This window comes from Sinohyriopsis cumingii, chromosome 12, assembly GCF_028554795.1.
Source record: "Sinohyriopsis cumingii isolate HCF-2022 chromosome 12, ASM2855479v2, whole genome shotgun sequence".
Taxonomy (NCBI): domain Eukaryota; kingdom Metazoa; phylum Mollusca; class Bivalvia; order Unionida; family Unionidae; genus Sinohyriopsis; species Sinohyriopsis cumingii.
In genome coordinates, this window is record NC_142972.1 from 122,273,398 (window position 1) to 122,294,415 (window position 21,018).

A 21,018-nucleotide genomic window follows, 5' to 3' on the forward strand; every position below is an offset into this window, starting at 1 on the left:
AATGAGGTATTATTCCTATACTGTATACAGTCCTAGAAATGAGGTATTATTCCTATACTGTATACAATCCTAGCAATGAGGTATTATTCCTATACCCAATGCTATCCTAGCAATGAGGTATTATTCCTATACCCTAGGCTATCCTAGCAATGAGGTATTATTCCTATACCCTAGGCTATCCTAGCAATAAGGTATTATTCCTATACCCTAGGCTATCCTAGCAATGAGGAATTATTCCTATACCCTAGGTTATCCTAGCAATGAAGAATTATTCATATACCCAAGGCTATCCTCGAAATTAGGTATTATTCCTATACCCCAGGCTATCCTAGCAATGAAGAATTATTCATATACCCAATGCTATCCTAGCAATGAGGTATTATTCCTATACCCTAGGCTATCTTAGCAATGAGGAATTTTCCTATACCCAAGGGTATCCTAGCAAATGAGGTATTATTCCAACACCCAATGCTATCCTAGCAATGAGGTATTCCTACACCCAATGCTATCCAAGCAATGAGGAATTATTACTACACCCTATGATATCCTATCAATGAGGTATTATTCCTATACCCTATGCCATCCTAGCAATGAGGTATTATTCCTATACTGTATACAATCCTAGAAATGAAGTATTATTCCTATACTGTATACAATCCTAGCAATGAGGTATTATTCCTATACCCTAGGCTATCCTAGCAATGAGGTATTATTCCTATACTGTATACAATCCTAGAAATGAAGTATTATTCCTATACTGTATACAATCCTAGCAATGAGGTATTATTCCTATACCCTAGGCTATCCTAGCAATGAGGTATTATTCCTACACCCTAGGCTATCCTAGCAATGAGAAATTATTCCTATACCCTAGGCTATCCTAGCAATGAAGAATTATTCATATACCCAAGGCTATCCTAGCATGTGGTATTATTCCTATACCCTAGGCTATCTTAGCAATGAGAAATTATTCCTATACCCAAGGCTATCCTAGCAAATGAGGTATTATTCCTACACCCAATGCTATCCTAGCAATGAGGTATTATTCCTACACCCAATGCTATCCTAGCAATGAGGTATTATTCCTACACCCAATGATATCCTAGCAATGAGGTATTATTCCTACACCCAATGCTATCCAAGCAATGAGGAATTATTCCTACACCCTATGATATCCTATCAAAGAGGTATTATTCCTATACCCTATGCTATCCTAGCAACGAGGTATTATTCCTACACCAAATGCTATCCTAGCAATGAGGTATTATTCCTACACCCAATGATATCCTAGCAATCAGGAATTATTCCTACACCCTATGATATCCTATTAATGAGGTATTATTCTTATACCCTATGCTATCCTAGCAATGAGGTATTATTCCTATACCCTAGATTATCCTAGCAATGAAGTATTATTCCTATACCCCCGGCTACCCTAGCAATGAGGTATTATTCCTATACCCTAGGCTATCCTAGCAATGAGGTATTATTTCTACACCCCAGGCTTTCCTAGCAACAAGGCATTATTCCTACACCCTATGCTATCCTAGCAATGAGGTATTATTCCTACACCCTATGCTATCAGAGCAATGAGGTTTTTATTCCTATACCCTATGCTATCCTAGCATTGGTGTAATATTCCTATACCCTATGCTATCCTAGCATTGAAGTATTATTCCTATACCTATGCTATCCTAGCAGTGACGTATTATTCCTATACCCTAGGCTATCCTAGCAATGAAGTATTATTCCTATACCCTAGGCTATCCTAGCAATGAGGTATTATTCCTATACCCTATGCTATCCTAGCATTGAGGTATTATTCCTATACCCTATGCTATCCTAACAATGAGGCATTATTCCTATACCCTATGCTATCCTAGCATTGAGGTATTATTCCTATACCTTAAGCTATCCTAGCATTGAGGTATTATTCCTATACCCTATGCTATCCTAGCATTGAGGTATTATTCCTATACCCTATGCTATCCTAACAATGAGGTATTATTCCTATACTCTATGCTCTCCTAGCATTGAGGTATTATTTGTATACCCTATGCTATCCTAGCAACGAGGAATTATTCCTATACCCTAGGCTATCCTAGCAATGAGGTATTATTCCTATACCCTAGGATAACCTAGCAATGAGGTATTATTCCTATACCCTATGCTATCCTAGCATTGAGGTATTATTCCTATACCTATGCTATCCTAGCATTGAGGTATTATTCCTATACCCTATGCTATCCTAACAATGAGGTATTATTCCTATACCCTATGCTATCCTAGCATTGAGGTATTATTCCAATACATTATGCAATCCTAGCATTGCCGTAATATTCCTATGCCCTATGCTATCCTAGCATTGAGGTATTATTCCTATACCCTATGCATGCTGAAACTTTCACAGTTTACTGCATCCAACTTTACTATTTTTCACAGAATCAGCAAATCTAACACATTCAAGGCTATAGATAACCTATTTCTGACAAAAAATATGCAAATCAGCAATTTCATGATTTAGATATACAGCAGCAGAATAGTTTTGCCAGTGATGCATTTCACACACGATGGTGGCTTACAAGAGAAAGTACAAGAGTAAAAGGAAAATACAAAAACACTTTCACTAATAAATGTTGAAACAAGGTCAGAATAAAACTGTAGGTAAATTATTACACAAACGCTTGAGGAGAAATCTGTTCTGAAACTGCGGAAAACCCTTTATTAATAATGCATGGAGACTTGTGGAACATGGAGACTTGTGGAACATCCAGGCTTATCTTTGAATTTCTGATTAACACCATGATGCAGGGCTCAACATTAATGGCTGCCTGGCTGCCTGAGGCAAGCGAAACTGAGGTCAGGGCAAGTGAAAGAGAAAAGAACTTTTTTCGGAATGGGCAGGTGATCTTTTGAGTGTTCCTCATGAGCATAATAAGGAAAAAAGATTTGTAGAAATTGTAATAAAGGGATAAAGTAAATTTGTATAACACACCATTCTACCCTCATACAATTTGTTATAATTACAGACCAAGATATGCTTTTGCATAATGCTATTATCAATGACTGATATATGACTCATTTTACTACATTATCAATGACTCAAATATGACTTATTTTATGATATTATCAATGACTATTAGCTTTAATTTGAGCTTACTATGCCAACTCTCCTGGCCATAACTGACTGCCCCCCCCCCCCCCCGCCAAAATCCTGCGGGCGCCCATGTGCATAAGCTCTTATTGTCACTGCAATATCTACTGGTGTTTATTAACAAATGGACAAAGGACTTCACAGACCATACCTTTAAATATTATCTTTAATTAGTTCTCCTGATTAAGTCTGTCACCGTAACAAAACACCACACACATTTTAAAATTAGTTCAGAAAACCTTTGATGTTTTCTTATCCAACAAAAATGACATCTCAGTACAAGCTAAAATGAAGACCACAGACCATTGGTCAACATGTCTTATTGTTTCATTACAGTCATACAAACATAAAATATAAAAACCTAGTTATTTTCTATCGTAAATATGTTAAATCGATTCGTAAAAAATACATATACAATCTTTTAAGTACTTGTTCTGTTTTGACTTCGATATAATTAACATTTTATTGAAAATCTATTCTACGATATACCCCACTATTATCTTTATTAGTGAATTCGAATAACAAATAATGTGTATGATAGCTTGCCCTTAAAACATCTGCTGTATGGACAACGGCTTCAATAGTACAGTGACAGATTTTCATTTCCCTACTAGCAGCCTTGCTGGTTTGACCTCTTCTGTCGATTCTTGCACTCAATCTGGTTTCAACTGGAATAACCCAAAGGCTAAGCATGTTTAATTACTGTGTAAATAACACTGCATAACCACGTGGTTGTTGTGACAATGTACATCATAATTAAAACATGAATGAATTGTTGATTTAGCGGTGTTTATTGATAATGGAATATAGTAGGGTCGTAATACATGAGGATTATCACAATCGTCAGGTACCAGTCATTTTTTTTCTCTTTGCAAATGCTACAAATAAAAACCACCCTGAATAAAGATGGTCTCTCACACACACACACACATATGTGCGTGCGCTCGCATGCATTAACTAAAACATGATTTCAAGTTCTTTATTTTTTATTGCAATTTGATTGTTTATTGTTAATCAAAAATGCAAGCTGCACTAAATTTCTTGACAATGTGGACTCATATCGTTTACCAATAAATAATACCCATAACTAATACATGTTCAGACCATCTTAATCATCCTGCCAACATTATACAACATAACAACTACATATGCTCCAAATGCAGATGAGTTTGCACACTTAGACATAATCGTCTCACACCCTCTCTCTCCCTCTCTCTTTCAGTCACTAATAACAACAAAAACTCTTGGAGTACTTTTATTTTTACCGCAATTAGATTCTTGAGTTGAGAGCAGAATGAGACAGAAAATATACATTTACTTTGTACGTTTGCACCGTTAGGTTGTCAAGTAGCGTGTGTTCAGGTACGAACCCTTTAATTTTTGTACATGGTCAGTAGCACCAAATGATAATTTTTATTTTATATATAATTTTTTGCACACTGAAATTAATAATTATTTTTCCGTGTACGAAAAATAACATGAAATACGGTAACAAAATCTCCTCTGTAGCTACCAAGGTGTGTAAGACCAGGTAGTGACAAGCCATAAACCATTAAGGAGACAGTACATACATGTACTCAGCAGTTTTGCTTTCTTCCATTTTTCTGTTACATTTGTGGGCTATTTCAACTTCTGGTGATGCTATGGGATTGTATTTTAACAGTCTCAGGGTAAAACTGGCATGTGAGATTCTGAGTATATGAGATGCAGTGTAAGTTACATAAGGAAAGTCACTTACAGACCAGCACAGCCGGTCCAGACCATTCAGTCAAGTGGTATGAGTGCCTGACTTTGATGCTTCAGGTTCTGGGCCTGATCTTAAGCAGCAACAGCTATCAGTTCTCATTTTCTGTTGCATATCAAAATGAAGAATTCATACTGCACAAAAATCATTTAAAAGTTTCCTACCTTGTACTTGAGGTCTTTCTTTCTTTTGCTTCTTCCACAACCACAATGACGAGATATTTCCCTAGATCTGCCATCTCATTAATATTTCCACCAGATATTTTGGGAAACGCTGGGTATCTTTCTCCGTTTACCCAGGACTGGACAGAGGACATTGTGGCTACACTATCAGGAGCTGAATAAATAAAATAATAATAATCATAATCATCGATTAATTAATTTATTCATACAGTGTAACACTAATGACTCAACATTTCAGTGATTAAAACATTTTGTATCACTTAAAAGACATGATAGGTACCAGCATTAAGTTTGCAATGTTTTATTCATTATCCTAAAGATACAAAAACAAAAAAGATTTTTCAAACCTGAAACACATAATGCACCACTGCAGACTAACAACATTGCACCAATGTGGATCAAAATGTTTGCCACCATCATGGATCAGAAAGTTCAAAGCCACAAAGTTGGAAATCTTGAAAAATAAAATAACCAGGTCATCTAAATGTAAATACAAATAGGCCTGCTAAATTTAATTTGTTTACCTCTAGTGGTTTTTGAGTAACTTTGCTAGCAAGTTTTTCGTTAAAATGTTTTCAAAAAATAGGTATATTACTGAATCTGTACAAATAATACCATAAAATCTAATCAGGTTATCTATGCATGCATAAAAATATGCTTGTCAAATTACAATGTCTACAAAAAGTAGTTTCTATGAATGGACTAACACACAAACATACATACATATGGATGGAAGGACAAATGGAAAGGAACAAATATAGATATCCCTCTGCCAGCAGTGGAAGCATAAAAACTTGTATCATTCAAACAACATTACTCACTGAGTATGTCCTGATCAAACATTACTTCAGATTTTTGGCCTAATCAAATTAACATGCTGGCAGACAACTATGTTATAGTATAGGTGAGTGCATAATATATCAAAAAGATGCACATCTGAATTAATTGATCCAGATTGCAAGTTGATTAACCCAAAGTAAACCTATCATATGGAAAAAGCCCTCCATCAATAAAATAAAGCCATTTTGTGTCAGTGTAATGAGATTGTGTTGAATGTGCAATTGGATGTTGCCCAATGACATTGACCAGTAATCAACATAAAACTATACAAACGTTTAATCAATGTCAACTAGGGATGACTAAATTTTATACATAGTTCTAACAGTATATAACATTTAAACTTTCATCACTAAAGTTAAACTTTAATCACTTAATCAGTTTAATGAAGTTTTAGTGTTAAGAGCTTTCTCTTTCTTTCAATACAGAAAATTAACTCAGTGGTATTTGGGGTCTCAAAAGAGTACAATTTAGTTCAGGTCAAGGTCAAGAAAGAGGTATTGCATTTTACAGTAGAATTACCATTATTGTGTAACCTTAAAACAATACCAGTTTAATGTCAGGGTATTATCGGTCAACGTGTATTATCAGACAAACCAATAAAAATTAAAAAAACTATTTAAACGAAAAGTAGTAACCTATAAATATATTATCATATGTAACACCCGACCTCATCATGTTCATGTTTTGAAATAGGATAATACTCTAATTAAAAAAGGTGAAAAATGTATTTTGTACTAAAGCGAGTGACTTTTGCTGCACTTCTGGTATTCAAATAGTTAATTCCAAAACCATATTATTGCATTCCCAGAGAAAAAAATTGCCTGACACAGCTTATGACTCTGACATGGTATAGACCAATTCTTGTTCTGTTTGACTGAATGTTTACTATGATACCTGCATTGAACTTCGCTTGTTTGGTTCATAAATATATAGGGGTACACCTGAACGGGGTATTATCGGACGTTTGAAATACATGTAGCAGGTTATGAAGTACAACCAGTTGGTAAATATTTCAAATAAATTAAGCTGGTAAAGAAGATTAAAACCACTCCAACTGATATTGTAGATGACTGAGTTGGTATTCCCAGCAAAACTGCATTGATAACATTTGTGATTAATTAATTAATTAATGAGGAATCAAATATGTCAGTACTCTACCCTCACCAGTGACAATAAAATAAAATCTTCTCACCAACTTGTTTGTTATTATTATTATTATCTAAATATTTCATTTTAACAAGTTTTAGCTTTCACATGACATCAAGACTGTTTACATAACAGTGTAATACACATTATTAAGACATAATGAAATGTTTACAACAATCCCTAGCTTGATAAATCATGGACTATTAATGTTAAAAAACAAAAAGATTATCTTGAAGCATAAATGACATAAATTCTTTTATTGCACTTGGGTAACTGGAAAATAAAATAGTACTCACCTTTCTGGCATTGTTGACATCAGCAATAACTGAATGTTTTGGTTACATAGTTCATTTAAACATTTTTGAAACCCCATTATGCAATTTTTATACAGAAGGTAACAATCTTGTCGAACATAACCAAAATTTTGAATATTTACATTGTCTTCTTTAATTTATTTCTTGTGCCTGATTAAATTACATATATTAGGGTTTAAACATTTTTAAAAAAAAATACAAATAAATGTCCGAGAATACCCTGTGTTGAGCCTCTATTTTGTATGACCCAGCATGTTCATGTCATACTTTTATGTTCAAAATGGATGCTGCAAAATAGCATTTGAGGTTATTTGCTAACATCAATTCCATTCGGCAGGAAAAACTTAAACAGATAAGTCTTATTACTGCATTTCATTTAATATTCGTCTGATAATACCCTGACTGACGTTATGTATTCATTATCTGCACAATATTCAAATGGATAATAATTAGAAAATTGTGCTTCAAACCTGAATAGTCACCCCTAGAGTACCAGAAAACTGACTGAAATACCAAATGTCATCAAGGTAAGATGGATGGAAGACAGACAAACAGACAGGGGTAAAACTAAGTACTTTACCACTGCTATTATGGGGAAAAAAATTTACATGTGAATCATGACTGCAAACACCATGGCTTCATTACATTTAATTGAAGTACTAACAAAAATACATACCCTCATATTCAAAGTAAGTTCTGTCTTTGAAAACAAGAATTGTGGGCACTGCCTTCACTTTTACTTCCTGAAATAAGAAAAATAATCTTAACACTTACAACTTTGAAAAATTTCATTGACTTTCTCATTTAAAAACATTTTTGTCTTCCAAAACCAAATTCACTGAAAGAGAATTTGTCAGCTGGGGACAACTATATTCCTAATTTCAAGTCTATCAGACAATTAAAATGCCTTCTTGAGTTTCAAGTCTATCAGACAACTAAAATACCTTGTTGAGTTTCAAGCCTGTCAGATAATTAAAATACCCTGTTGAGTTTCAAGCCTGTCAGATAATTAAAATGCCCTGTTGAGTTTCAAGCCTGTCAGATAATTAAAATGCCCTGATGAGTTTCAAGTCTGTCAGATAATTAAAATGCCCTGTTGAGTTTCAAGTCTGTCAGATAATTAAAATGCCCTGTTGAGTTTCAAGTCTGTCAGAGAATTAAAATGCCCTGTTGAGTTTCAAGCCTGTCAGATAATTAAAATGCCCTGTTGAGTTTCAAGTCTGTCAGATAATTAAAATGCCCTGTTGAGTTTCAAGCCTGTCAGATAATTAAAATACCCTGTTGAGTTTCAAGCCTGTCAGATAATTAAAATACCCTGTTGAGTTTCAAGCCTGTCAGATAATTAAAATGCCCTGTTGAGTTTCAAGTCTGTCAGATAATTAAAATGCCCTGTTGAGTTTCAAGCCTGTCAGATAATTAAAATGCCCTGTGGAGTTTCAAGTCTGTCAGATAATTAAAATGCCCTGTTGAGTTTCAAGCCTGTCAGATAATTAAAATGCCCTGTTGAGTTTCAAGCCTGTCAGATAATTAAAAATGACCTGTTGAGTTTCAAGCCTGTCAGATAATTAAAATGCCCTGTTGAGTTTCAAGCCTGTCAGATAATTAAAATGCCTTTACAAAGTCTCAGCCATATTTTCTACAGCTTAATCATGGATCATCTCCTCCACCTTATCTAATATCAAGTATCAATATCATCTCCTCCATCTTATATAATATCAAGTATCAATATTCTTATTTACCTACAGTTTCATAAAATTTCATAAAATTATTTTTCTCATATTTAGGGTTAAAACAAAAATATGGAAATCACATTTAGCAAAGTCTTACACACAGAAAAGGACTAAATTCAAGTCTGAATGATTATATATTCCATGCTTATTGTCCCCTGTTTCATTTTTTTTATATATAAAAAATGAATGGTGACAAGAAATAGGTTTCACTGGTCTCTTGAAGTTTTCTCTAAATAACTTCAGAAGACTATGCATAAGAAGGTCCCAGAGGAACTCCTGTATGTAGAAAATTGAAGGCCCATAGGAAAACTGAGATTTCTGGCCCAAAAACTTTCCTTTGTGAGCTCGGTAAGAGTTTGTATTATTGCTGCTTCCATTAACATTTTTTATTCAAGTACAAATTCTGACGTGCATGCAAAATGTGCTCCACAAATACATTAGAACCTGTTCAAAAAGGCCACTCCATTCCACCAACAAAATGTGGACTCTCAAGACAGGTGGTCTCTCATTCAAGGTTGTATCTCTCTATACAACTGATTAGTTCATGCACTGATTATCATGTCTGTCAAGACAAATGGTCTTTTACAGCAATGGTCTCTCAAGACAGGTTTTACTGAATGTATGAAAAAGTTAAACAAAAGTGGTGTAGATGTGATCAATAAGAATATATATTCTTTATAAGGCAGAGAAATGAGATTTTACATGATTTGCAAACTGCTGATGCAGAATAGTAACAACTGGTGAACACACACACACACACACACACCAAACAGAACATAAAGTCGTATCCATGGATTCTACAGGAGAATGCATGATCATACTAGGCATAATTAATATTTTAATACAAATAATACTATCATACAAGTTAGAATTTTTAATTCATACTCTAAGGAGATTTGAACCCAGTTCTGCATGTAAATGGCACCCATCACCTTGCCGGCATGCACTACCCTATATTCCATCATCACTAAGAACACATCGACAAAAAATGATCCTACTAAGTTGGTGGTATAAAAACTTATGTATAGCACACACTGCCTAGTATTATCATGCATTTTCCTGTAGAATCCAGGGAGAGCACTTTTCGTTGTTTGACGTATATTTGTAATTATCTATAATTAATCCTATATACCTTGATTTCTTCTGTAGGACTCTGGAAGGACTGTGTAGATAGATAATTAATTACTAGGTCATCATGTGAGTGCATCTGCTGTGTATTCTCTAATCTGTATGACAGTATTTATATATATATATATATATATATATATATATATATATATATATATATATATATATATATATATATATACATACATACATACACACCACTCCCTCAATAACTCACGCCCTGATAACTTGTGAACCCGCTTATAACATGGGGTCAGATGTGGATCTCATTTTTTAAACCAGAAAATACCCCCCAAATTGACCCCTGTTTGTTGAATTTAAGAAATTCACGATCAAAACTGTAATGGAAACTTTGATATATCACTTGTTTAATCGTCGAAAACAGTAAATAGGACCTGGAAATTTTAATCAACATTGTGAAACCAGGTCATACAATTATTTACATTTTCTTTCCAAAAGACATTCCTAGTACACCGCAATTAACGATACGTAAAGAAATTTCAATCAATGAAAATGTCACTTACGTCGAGTGGAGGCAGTACTTTAATAAAATAAATACAAATTAAATATCTCTTTTATCAACTGAAATTTGAATTCTAGTTCTATCTTTTAGATCCTTTAAGTGTAATCATCATAAATGCAATGTCTCCTTTTGTAATTAAACATAAAATATGTCAATCTATCATAACAGCTATGTCTGCGAGCGTTTTCTGAGAACCTAATTAAGTGCTGACCGTGTTTTGATAACTGACTTGTGGAATTATTTGTATTGTCGCACAGAATTAAAAGCTGACCTCCTTTGTATTATCACGTTAATTATGTCTTTTGATCCAAATAAAGGAGGTGGAATAAAAGAAAAGTTAAAAGGCACAAAAATCCTGCAAACATAAAATCTGGCAGCTGATATGCTTACCAGATGTAAACAATCATCTTGTCAAATATTTTATGTCACTGATCTTAAGGTGAATAAGTGTTAATTTCCTGTCAACTGGCAAATTGACTTTTATAAAATTTTAAAATCTCTGAAGAGATATAAATTCAACCCATTTCATTTCGGTCAGGGGTCATTTACCAAACTTGTCTGTATAAGCTGTCAGTTTTGGTTCATGTGTTAGTAACAATAGCCATATTAAGCTTCTTTTCATACCCCATTCATCACAGGTCTCTCACCTAAGCAGCCTCTTTGTAAAAATATCAATTAGTAGTGAAATTGGTGTTTTGTGATGATGTACAATACAAAGATCAGAAAATTTTTAATTAATTTGTTTTCTTCATTTTGAGCATCAGTGACTATTTAACTTAAAGGATGAATTTAAATGAACATGGTATAGTAATCTCGTATGGAACATGGTATAGGAATCTTGTATGGAACATGGTATAGTAATCTCGTATGGAACATGGTATAGGAATCTTGTATGGAACATGGTACAGGAATCTTGTATGGAACATGGTATAGGAATCTTGTATGGAACATGGTATAGTAATCTCGTATGGAACAGACATTGGGAGAGAACATCATATACATGCATTTTATGATTTTGTTCAACAGTGAATGAAATTAAATGTTAATACTACTACTACTACCATAACTGCTACTAATATCAATAATAATAATATTAGTAATAATAATATTTTATTCCAAATAAGTCTGAAAGATCTACCTGGATACAGACGTCACCTGTGAACAAAGGCTAGTTTTGTTTTATCCCATACATGGCTACTATTGACAGTTTTACACACCTACATTAAAAATAATTAAAACGTTATAAGGAACATGTATTATTTATCCCAAACTTTATCAAGGAAGAATTTTCTTATTAGCTGTCTGTCTGAATGAGATACTTTGAATCTACACATTTTTGTTTGGAACCAATTTTCATGGTTGCTACAAAGCCCTAAATTTAACAGCCCCAATGAACAAATGATACAACCCTTCCCCAATCTAGGAATTTTGGAGCCAAGAAAAATGTTGATCTTTACAAAACACATACTGATGCTATCATGAAAATAAATATCATATTCCACATGATACCTGTACACATCCCTATTTCATTATCAAAATTTAACTTTTAAATATTCAATTATTTACTACATGAATCATGATTCCAGCAAGCCTCATAAATGAAACCAGCTGCTAACATCTGTCTAGAACACCATGATTAGCTTGGAACTTATCATAATGTGCTCTTCCTGTGGTTTAAATAAGTCTCACAAATGGATCTTCCACATATTTTAATAGCACAAGCAGAATGCAACCCCATGGAATAGAGCTCCCAAAATAAATAAAGGGAGCAATTCTGAAATATGGGGACATCATTTAACACAATGCTGGTTTACACATATGAGCAGCTTTCACATCATGAAATTCACCCAAGTAAGAATTGCTGAGAACAGTGTGTGCAATACATCAAATCTGGTCAATTCACTTTACATCTTTCCCAGTCCTCAGTGTATGTGTATTACAACGAACATGGTAAACTCACTTTATTCATCAAAAATAAACAGTGTGTGTGTATTACATCAAATACAGTAAAATGACTTTACATCTTCTAAAATCCTATGTGTATTATGCATCAAACATATTAAATTCACTTTACATCTACCAAATTCCTCAGTGTGCATATGTGTATCATATTAGATAGGGTAAATTCACTTTACATCTACCAAATTCCTCAGTGTGCATATGTGTATCATATTAGATAGGGTAAATTCACTTTACATCTACCAAATTCCTCAGTGTGCATATGTGTATCATATTAGATAGGGTAAATTCACTTTACATCTACCAAATTCCTCAGTGTGCATATGTGTATCATATTAGGTAGGGTAAATTCACTTTACATCTACCAAATTCCTCAGTGTGCATATGTGTATCATATTAGGTAGGGTAAATTCACTTTACATCTACCAAATTCCTCAGTGTGCATATGTGTATCATATTAGATAGGGTAAATTCACTTTACATCTACCAAATTCCTCAGTGTGCATATGTGTATTATATTAGATATGGTAAATTCACTTTACATCTACCAAATTCTTCAGTGTGCATATGTGTATCATATTAGATAGGGTAAATTCACTTTACATCTACCAAATTCCTCAGTGTGCATATGTGTATCATATTAGATAGGGTAAATTCACTTTACATCTACTAAATTCCTCAGTGTGCATATGTGTATCATATTAGATATGGTAAATTCACTTTACATCTACCAAATTCCTCAGTGTGCATATGTGTATCATATTAGATAGGGTAAATTCACTTTACATCTACCAAATTCCTCAGTGTGCATATGTGTATCATATTAGATAGGGTAAATTCACTTTACATCTACCAAATTCCTCAGTGTGCATATGTGTATCATATTAGATAGGGTAAATTCCCTTTACATCTACCAAATTCCTCAGTGTGCATATGTGTATCATATTAGATAGGGTAAATTCCCTTTACATCAACCAAATTCCTCAGTGTGCATATGTGTATCATATTAGATAGGGTAAATTCACTTTACATCTACCAAATTCCTCAGTGTGCATATGTGTATCATATTAGATAGGGTAAATTCACTTTACATCTACCAAATTCCTCAGTGTGCATATGTGTATCATATTAGATAGGGTAAATTCACTTTACATCTACCAAATTCCTCAGTGTGCATATGTGTATTATATTAGATATGGTAAATTCACTTTACATCTTCCAATGTCCACAGTGTGAGCATTACATCAAATATGGAAAATTCACATAACATCTTCCAAATTTGTCACTGAAGAAATAAAATTTTGATCTGAAACCTCTCTCATTGTGAGATTCAATTGCTGCATACTTGCCTTGTTTCCTTCCAAAATATGACTTGAAAAAGACTCTATGATCTCTTACCTGTGGAAGAATCTTTCGTTAAAAGATACTGTATGATCTCTTACCTGCGGAAGAATCTTTTGTTAAAAGATACTCTATGATCTCTTACCTGTGGAAGAATCTTTTGTTCTCCAGCATAAAAATATGTAAAAACCCGCTTTTCTTCCGCCACAGCAGAATACTTTTCCTGTAAAATGTGTGATAAATCATGGCATAATGTTTCAATTTAAGAAAGAAAATAATATTTAACAGATACATGTATATATATTCTTAAGTTTAAATATACAAAAAGTTACCTATTTTTAAAAGAAAAGATCTTGCAAAATAAAGATGTACAAAGGTATAAATATAAAGAGAGTAATAACACTTAAAAATGTTGCAGGACAAAATTGAAAAATGAATACATAGACTTGAAACCATATAAGACACTTAATCTCAACCCCAAAAGCATCTATGCTACTGAGTTCTCAATTTCTTCATGAACCTGTCCTTGAACATTTTTTCTTTGAATCTGTGAAAGTTATTATTAATTTTTTAAGGAAGAATTGACTTTATTAGGTAACTCTGCATCCCATTTTTATCTTACCTTTTCTCCCTTTCACAGACCCATCATACTTTGATGATAGCCAAATACCTATTTCACCAAGGTGTTATTAAGTCTGTTGTGTCCAGTGATGTGTTATACAAGGGCAGGACAGAAATGCAACCAAAATTCTCTTAAAAGTTGGTATTTCTTGACTGACCTATAACAGCTATGCTAAACTGCTCCACAGGAGTGATTATTATTTGGGCCAATCAACTTGTGATAAATTTTAACCAACCAAATGACAGATCTGCTCCACAGGACTGATTACTATTTGGGCCAATCAACTGGTGATAAATTTTAACTAACCAAATGACAGATCTGCTCCACAGGAGTGATTACTATTTGGGCCAATCAACTGGTGATAAATTTTAACCAACCGAATGGCACAGATCTGCAGCAATCAAGGTTGCTTGACTTTAATGAGTTTTGTGGCTGAATCTTCACATGAAAAAGATTCTCAACATGTCTTCAACAACAGAGTAATCTGGTATTTAATAATAGATTTTGAGCAAACAAGCAGCACTGGATACATAATTCTTATAAACATCCAAGTCAGTGTTTTTAGATTAAAGGCATCAAATATTTTCCGTTTGTTTTAAAGTGTTGTCAAGTAGAGGATAATTCTGTTTTTGAGGTATTGTATACTTTGTTGGATTACTCTGCAACAAAACAAAATACCACATATACCCACCTGTAAGTCAAGTCCAACTGTAACCTCCACAGACCCAGATCTGCTATTGCATAATGTACCAGCAGATCTGGGTCTATGTAGTTTGTAAGGATTAATTAATAGAACAAATAATATAGACCCTGATCTGCTGGCACATTACACAATGACAGAGCAGGGTCTATGTTTCTTTGCAGTTGGACTTAAACGAGAATATATGATACAAAAAAACTCAGCTATCATTATAGCATGTTTTTAAAGAAAACTGCAACATACGTCTAGGAATTACATTAAAAATTTATACTCGGAAGTTAAAAAGCTTGTGTACTAAACATGAATGGACGAGTCTTTGTCAAACTTAGAACATATGCTAGCAAAACTAAATATGGTCTATACTGTGTTATGTATATTTCTAATTTTTGTAAATCTTGGTACATGACTGTATCAGCAGTATGTGTAATTCTTTTTCATGACTGTAAACTGTAATGATCACCTACAGTTAAGATATCAGATACCTAAATATTGTAACGCATGGACATAAAACTCTGTTTGAAGATATTAAGAGTGTAGATTGCATAAGATCTATAAATAGTTATTGACATAGATGTTTACGGCAATTAATAATAGTATTAATAATAAGACTTATTGACAACTTTGGGGTAATTTCTCATTGGCTGGTGGGATCAGGTAGGCTCTTAGAAGAATTCATTTGTTTCCTACTGGATGGGTTAGGTCAGGTGCATTCTTTTACAATGTGGGATATTTGTACGAGTAGTGGGTAAGTGTGTTTCCAACTCTTTCGCTTGTATATAAGTGCATAGAGCTGGACAATTTCAGTCAGTCTTATTTCTTACGTTCTTGTTGTAACATCAGTCTTTAGAAATATTAACTGTTATATTTAGATATTATTTGAGATGAGTTCTAGACAAAGCCAATATGACACATCAGTACTTTTGGCAGACCTGTATATTTAAAGATCTAAAATTCATTTGGAACATTCGATTCTTTTCGATTTGAATAGAACATTTTAAGGATTATTTTGGATTCAATTCATAATGCTGTTAGTTCCTCTTACATTTTCATTTTATAACTTGGTTCTGCTTCTGTCTGTTACTTAGTTTATGACCATAGAGTCATAACAATTGACTCAATCTTCATAAAGTAGTCTATATCCATGAAAGTCCTCATGAAATAGTTTATATCCATTCTGTCCCCATGAAGTACTCTAAATGTATTCAGTCTTCATGAAGTGGTCTATATCCATCCAGTATTCATGAAGTAGTCCATATCCATTCAGCCCTCATGAAGTAGTCTATATCTTTCAGTCTTCATGAATTAGTCTATATATTTTAGTCTTAATGAAGCAGTCAATATTTTTCAGTCTTCATGAAGTCATCTGTATCCATTTAGTCTTCATGAAGTAGTCTATATCCATCCAGTACTGAAGAAGTAGTCCATATCCATTCAGACCTCATGAAGTAGTCTATATAATTCTGTCTTCATTATGTAGTCTATATCTTTCAGTTTTCATGAAGTAATTTATATCTTTCATTCTTCATTAAGTAGCCTGGATCCATTTAGTCTATATCCATTCAGTCTTCATTAAGTAGTCTATATCCATTCAGTCTTCATTAAGTAGTCTATATCCATTCAGTCTTCATTAAGTAGCCTATATCCATTCAGTCTTCATTAAGTAGTCTATATCCATTCAGTCTTCATTAAGTAGCCTATATCCATTCAGTCTTCATTAAGTAGCCTATATCCATTCAGTCTTCATTAAGTAGTCTATATCCATTCAGTCTTCATTAAGTAGTCTATATCCATTCAGTCTTCATTAAGTAGTCTATATCCATTCAGTCTTCATTAAGTAGCCTATATCCATTCAGTCTTCATTAAGTAGTCTATATCCATTCAGTCTTCATTAAGTAGTCTATATCCATTCAGTCTTCATTAAGTAGTCTATATCCATTCAGTCTTCATTAAGTAGTCTATATCCAGTCAGTCTTCATTAAGTAGTCTATATCCAGTCAGTCTTCATTAAATAATTAAATAGCAACAAAAACAGCATATGGACAAACACAGATATTTCTCTCCATAGTATATGGCACATGGGTCATAATTGAAGACAGCATGGCTGCCTTCATACACATACTTTCAGAAGTGATTAAAACTCTGCATTAAACTGAAACTTTATGTTTATACCATGAAGAGGAATAAAAACTTTATGTTTATACCATGAAGAGGAATAAAAACTTTATGTTTAAACCATGAAGAGGAATAAAAACTTTATGTTTATACCATGAAGAGGAATAAAAACTTTATGTTTATACCATGAAGAGGAATAAAAACTTTATGTTTATACCATGAAGAGGAATAAAAACTTTATGTTTATACCATGAAGAGGAATAAAAACTTTATGTTTATACCATGAAGAGGAATAAAAACTTTATGTTTAAACCATGAAGAGGAATAAAAACTTTATGTTTATACCATGAAGAGGAATAAAAACTTTATGTTTATACCATGAAGACGAATAAAACTTAAACTGAAACTTTGTTTATACCATGAAGAGGAATAAAAGCTTTATGTTTATACCATGAAGAGGAATAAAATTTAAACTGAAACTTTATGTTTATACCATGAAGAGGAATAAAATCTTTATGTTTATACCATGAAGAGGAATAAAAACTTTATGTTTATACCATGAACAGGAATAAAAACTTTATGTTTATACCATGAACAGGAATAAAAACTTTATGTTTATACCATGAACAGGAATAAAAACTTTATGTTTATACCATGAAGACGAATAAAACTTAAACTGAAACTTTATGTTTATACCATGAAGAGGAATAAAACTTAAACTGAAATTTTATGTTTATACCATGAAGAGGAATAAAATTTAAACTGAAACTTTATGTTTATACCATGAAGAGGAATAAAAACTTTATGTTTATACCATGAAGAGGAATAAAAACTTTATGTTTATACCATGAAGAGGAATAAATTTAAACTGAAACTTTATGTTTATACCATGAAGAGGAATAAAATTTAAACTGAAACTTTATGTTTATACCATGAAGAGGAATAAAAACTTTATGTTTAAACCATGAAGAGGAATACAAACTTTATGTTTAAACCATGAAGAGGAATAAAAACTTTATGTTTATACCATGAAGAGGAATAAAAACTTTATGTTTAAACCATGAAGAGGAATAAAAACTTTATGTTTATACCATGAAGAGGAATAAATTTAAACTGAAACTTTATGTTTATACCATGAAGAGGAATAAGATTTAAACTGAAACTTTATGTTTATACCATGAAGAGAAATAAAACTTAAACTGAAATTTTATGTTTAAACCATGAAGAGGAATAAAATTTAAACTGAAACTTTATGTTTATACCATGAAGAGGAATAAAATTTAAACTGAAACTTTATGTTTATACCATGAAGAGGAATAAAATTTAAACTGAAACTTTATATTTATACCATGAAAAGGAATAAAATTTAAATGGAAACTTTATGTTTATATCATGAAAAAGAATAAAATACAAATTCTTCATCTCTTAATTTTACTCGATTCACAGACGTAACATCTAAATTTTGCAAAGCTTTCCTAATTGCAAAAGTTTTGCAAATTTATTCTGGAAGTAATACCAATGTATTTATGAGACCTGGTAATTCAATGCATCAATCACAGGTTGATGTCCTGATACAAGTATTTAGTTAAAGGAGTATTTAGATAAAGTACGAGTTAAAGGAATTTTCTTTGCCAGTTTTACACATCAACTGCAAAGCATCTAATATATTTTTCATTCATTTCCAGTCAAAGCCGATTTGTTTTCCAGTCTGAATTGAATGAATATTTTTTTTCTTGTCACTGGATGGACCCTCGGATACAGCACCACTATTCTGATGGACATTATCACTAGCATCATCTGATCAGCCGGAAGATTAATCTGTTCAGTGTCAGTGTGCCTATTGATAGAAATATTTGCACTCTGACCATTAGTAGAAGTATTACTGATAAAATGATTAAAAAGTGACTGGTTTTGCCATTTAATGCATTGTCCCACAATGCTAACCTCAGCATCAAACATGCTCTCTCCTGACCTTTCATTTTGATCTCAGCATTTGACACACAAGAAATATGTGACATGATTGACAACTACGAAAAGAAAGCATCCAGTGAGAGTGACAACTAGGATTTTTAAATAAAAAAAAATAGTGTATTATCCATCAAAAATCCACACAATTCTTATTTTCTGTGCAACTTTGCCAATATAAAATTGGAAATTTTGCAGGAAATCTGAATTTTCATTCTTTTACATGATCAGGCATCCTAAATGTAACCCAGTGGCAGCCAGGTAAAAATAAACAATTTGGGCACATAAAACAACATAGCGTATAAATAATAAACATTTTGCTACTCATAAATGTGAGCCCAATTTATGTAGGACTGCACACATACTAACAAGTGGCCCATGTGGATCTAAAATCACTCACCTGTCCTTGAGCTACCTAGAACCAAATGCACGGACAGTTGGCAAGAAATCCGAGTTAATGTGATGCTTACTGATATTTTCACAATTTTAAATTTTTAGTAACTTCAGTTACATTTGATGATAAATTAGCATCATCCATAAGAACATAAAAGGTCATTATGCCAAAATGCCTTCTGTCAAATTTGGTCAAATTTTGGTCATTAGTTTTAGAGAAGCTGTTTGTAGGCGCTCTAGTAATGGTGGCCATAATTGACGCTGGATCAGCGTCATTTTTACAAACTTTAAATGTTTGCAGCCAAGTTTGGTCCAATCCTATCCATTTAAAAATTGTTAAAGCTACATTAAAAATCCAAATCACACACACAAACACACTCCTATCCATAGCTTTTTATGGAGAGATAACTTTAAGGTTTTCTATTGGCTGCCATATTTTATCAAATATTTGCACAATCTGTACAAACATCAAAAAGGCCTTCATGTAAGGGTATCTTGTGTCAAACTTGATCAATTTCTGTCCAGCAGTTATTGAGAAGTTGTTTAAATATTTGCATATTCCTAGTAATGGCAGCCATATTTCATACTGGATCAACATCATTTGTAAAAAAAAAAAAAAATGTAAGCATGATGCTTTTGTCAAATTTTATTCAGTGGTGTTTGAGAAGAAGCCATTTAAATTTTATTTTTTTGCAGTGGTAAGCATATTTGATGGGAGATCAGCAACATTTGTATCCTTGCCAGGATGCCCTCTGCCAAGTTTGTTTGAAATTGATCCAGTGGTTTTTCTACAGATTTGAAATGCATTCTCAGACTTGCTCTTTTGCCACTTATTATCATAAATGTATGTTTTTACCTGACAGATGGTAGCTACAAATAACATAGCATATGCCATGCACTCTATAACTTTTATATGACATCATTGCCATGAGTGTTTACAGAATGGCTACAAACTTGTCTTATTTGTTTACAAGTCACACAGGTTGTTAAGGCAATCAGTAGACTATTTCAGCAATAGGTGTCATTTATACATATACCTTTAAATAACAATTATTCACTTAATTTTGCATCTTGTCAGTCGAAATTCTGTGGAACATCATAATATAAATGCCCTAATAAATACATATGAGAAAATCAGTGCTAGATTACGTCAAGATATTTATAT

At 32.9% G+C, this 21,018-nt stretch overlaps 1 protein-coding gene across 2 annotated transcripts in view; it reads right to left on the reverse strand.

Annotated features, from left to right (window-relative positions):
* Nucleotides 1-21,018, reverse strand: part of LOC149787366 (protein disulfide-isomerase TMX3-like) — a 337,613-nt gene that overhangs the window by 280,638 nt on the left and 35,957 nt on the right. For both annotated transcript variants that reach the window (XM_089977943.1, XM_089977942.1), the window contains exons 7-9: nucleotides 14,207-14,284; nucleotides 8,057-8,123; nucleotides 5,063-5,234 (exon numbers count right to left, since the gene is read on the reverse strand). In XM_089977943.1, coding sequence (XP_089834069.1) covers nucleotides 5,063-5,234; nucleotides 8,057-8,123; nucleotides 14,207-14,284 — 317 coding nt within the window. The remainder of the gene's footprint in view (nucleotides 1-5,062; nucleotides 5,235-8,056; nucleotides 8,124-14,206; nucleotides 14,285-21,018) is intronic.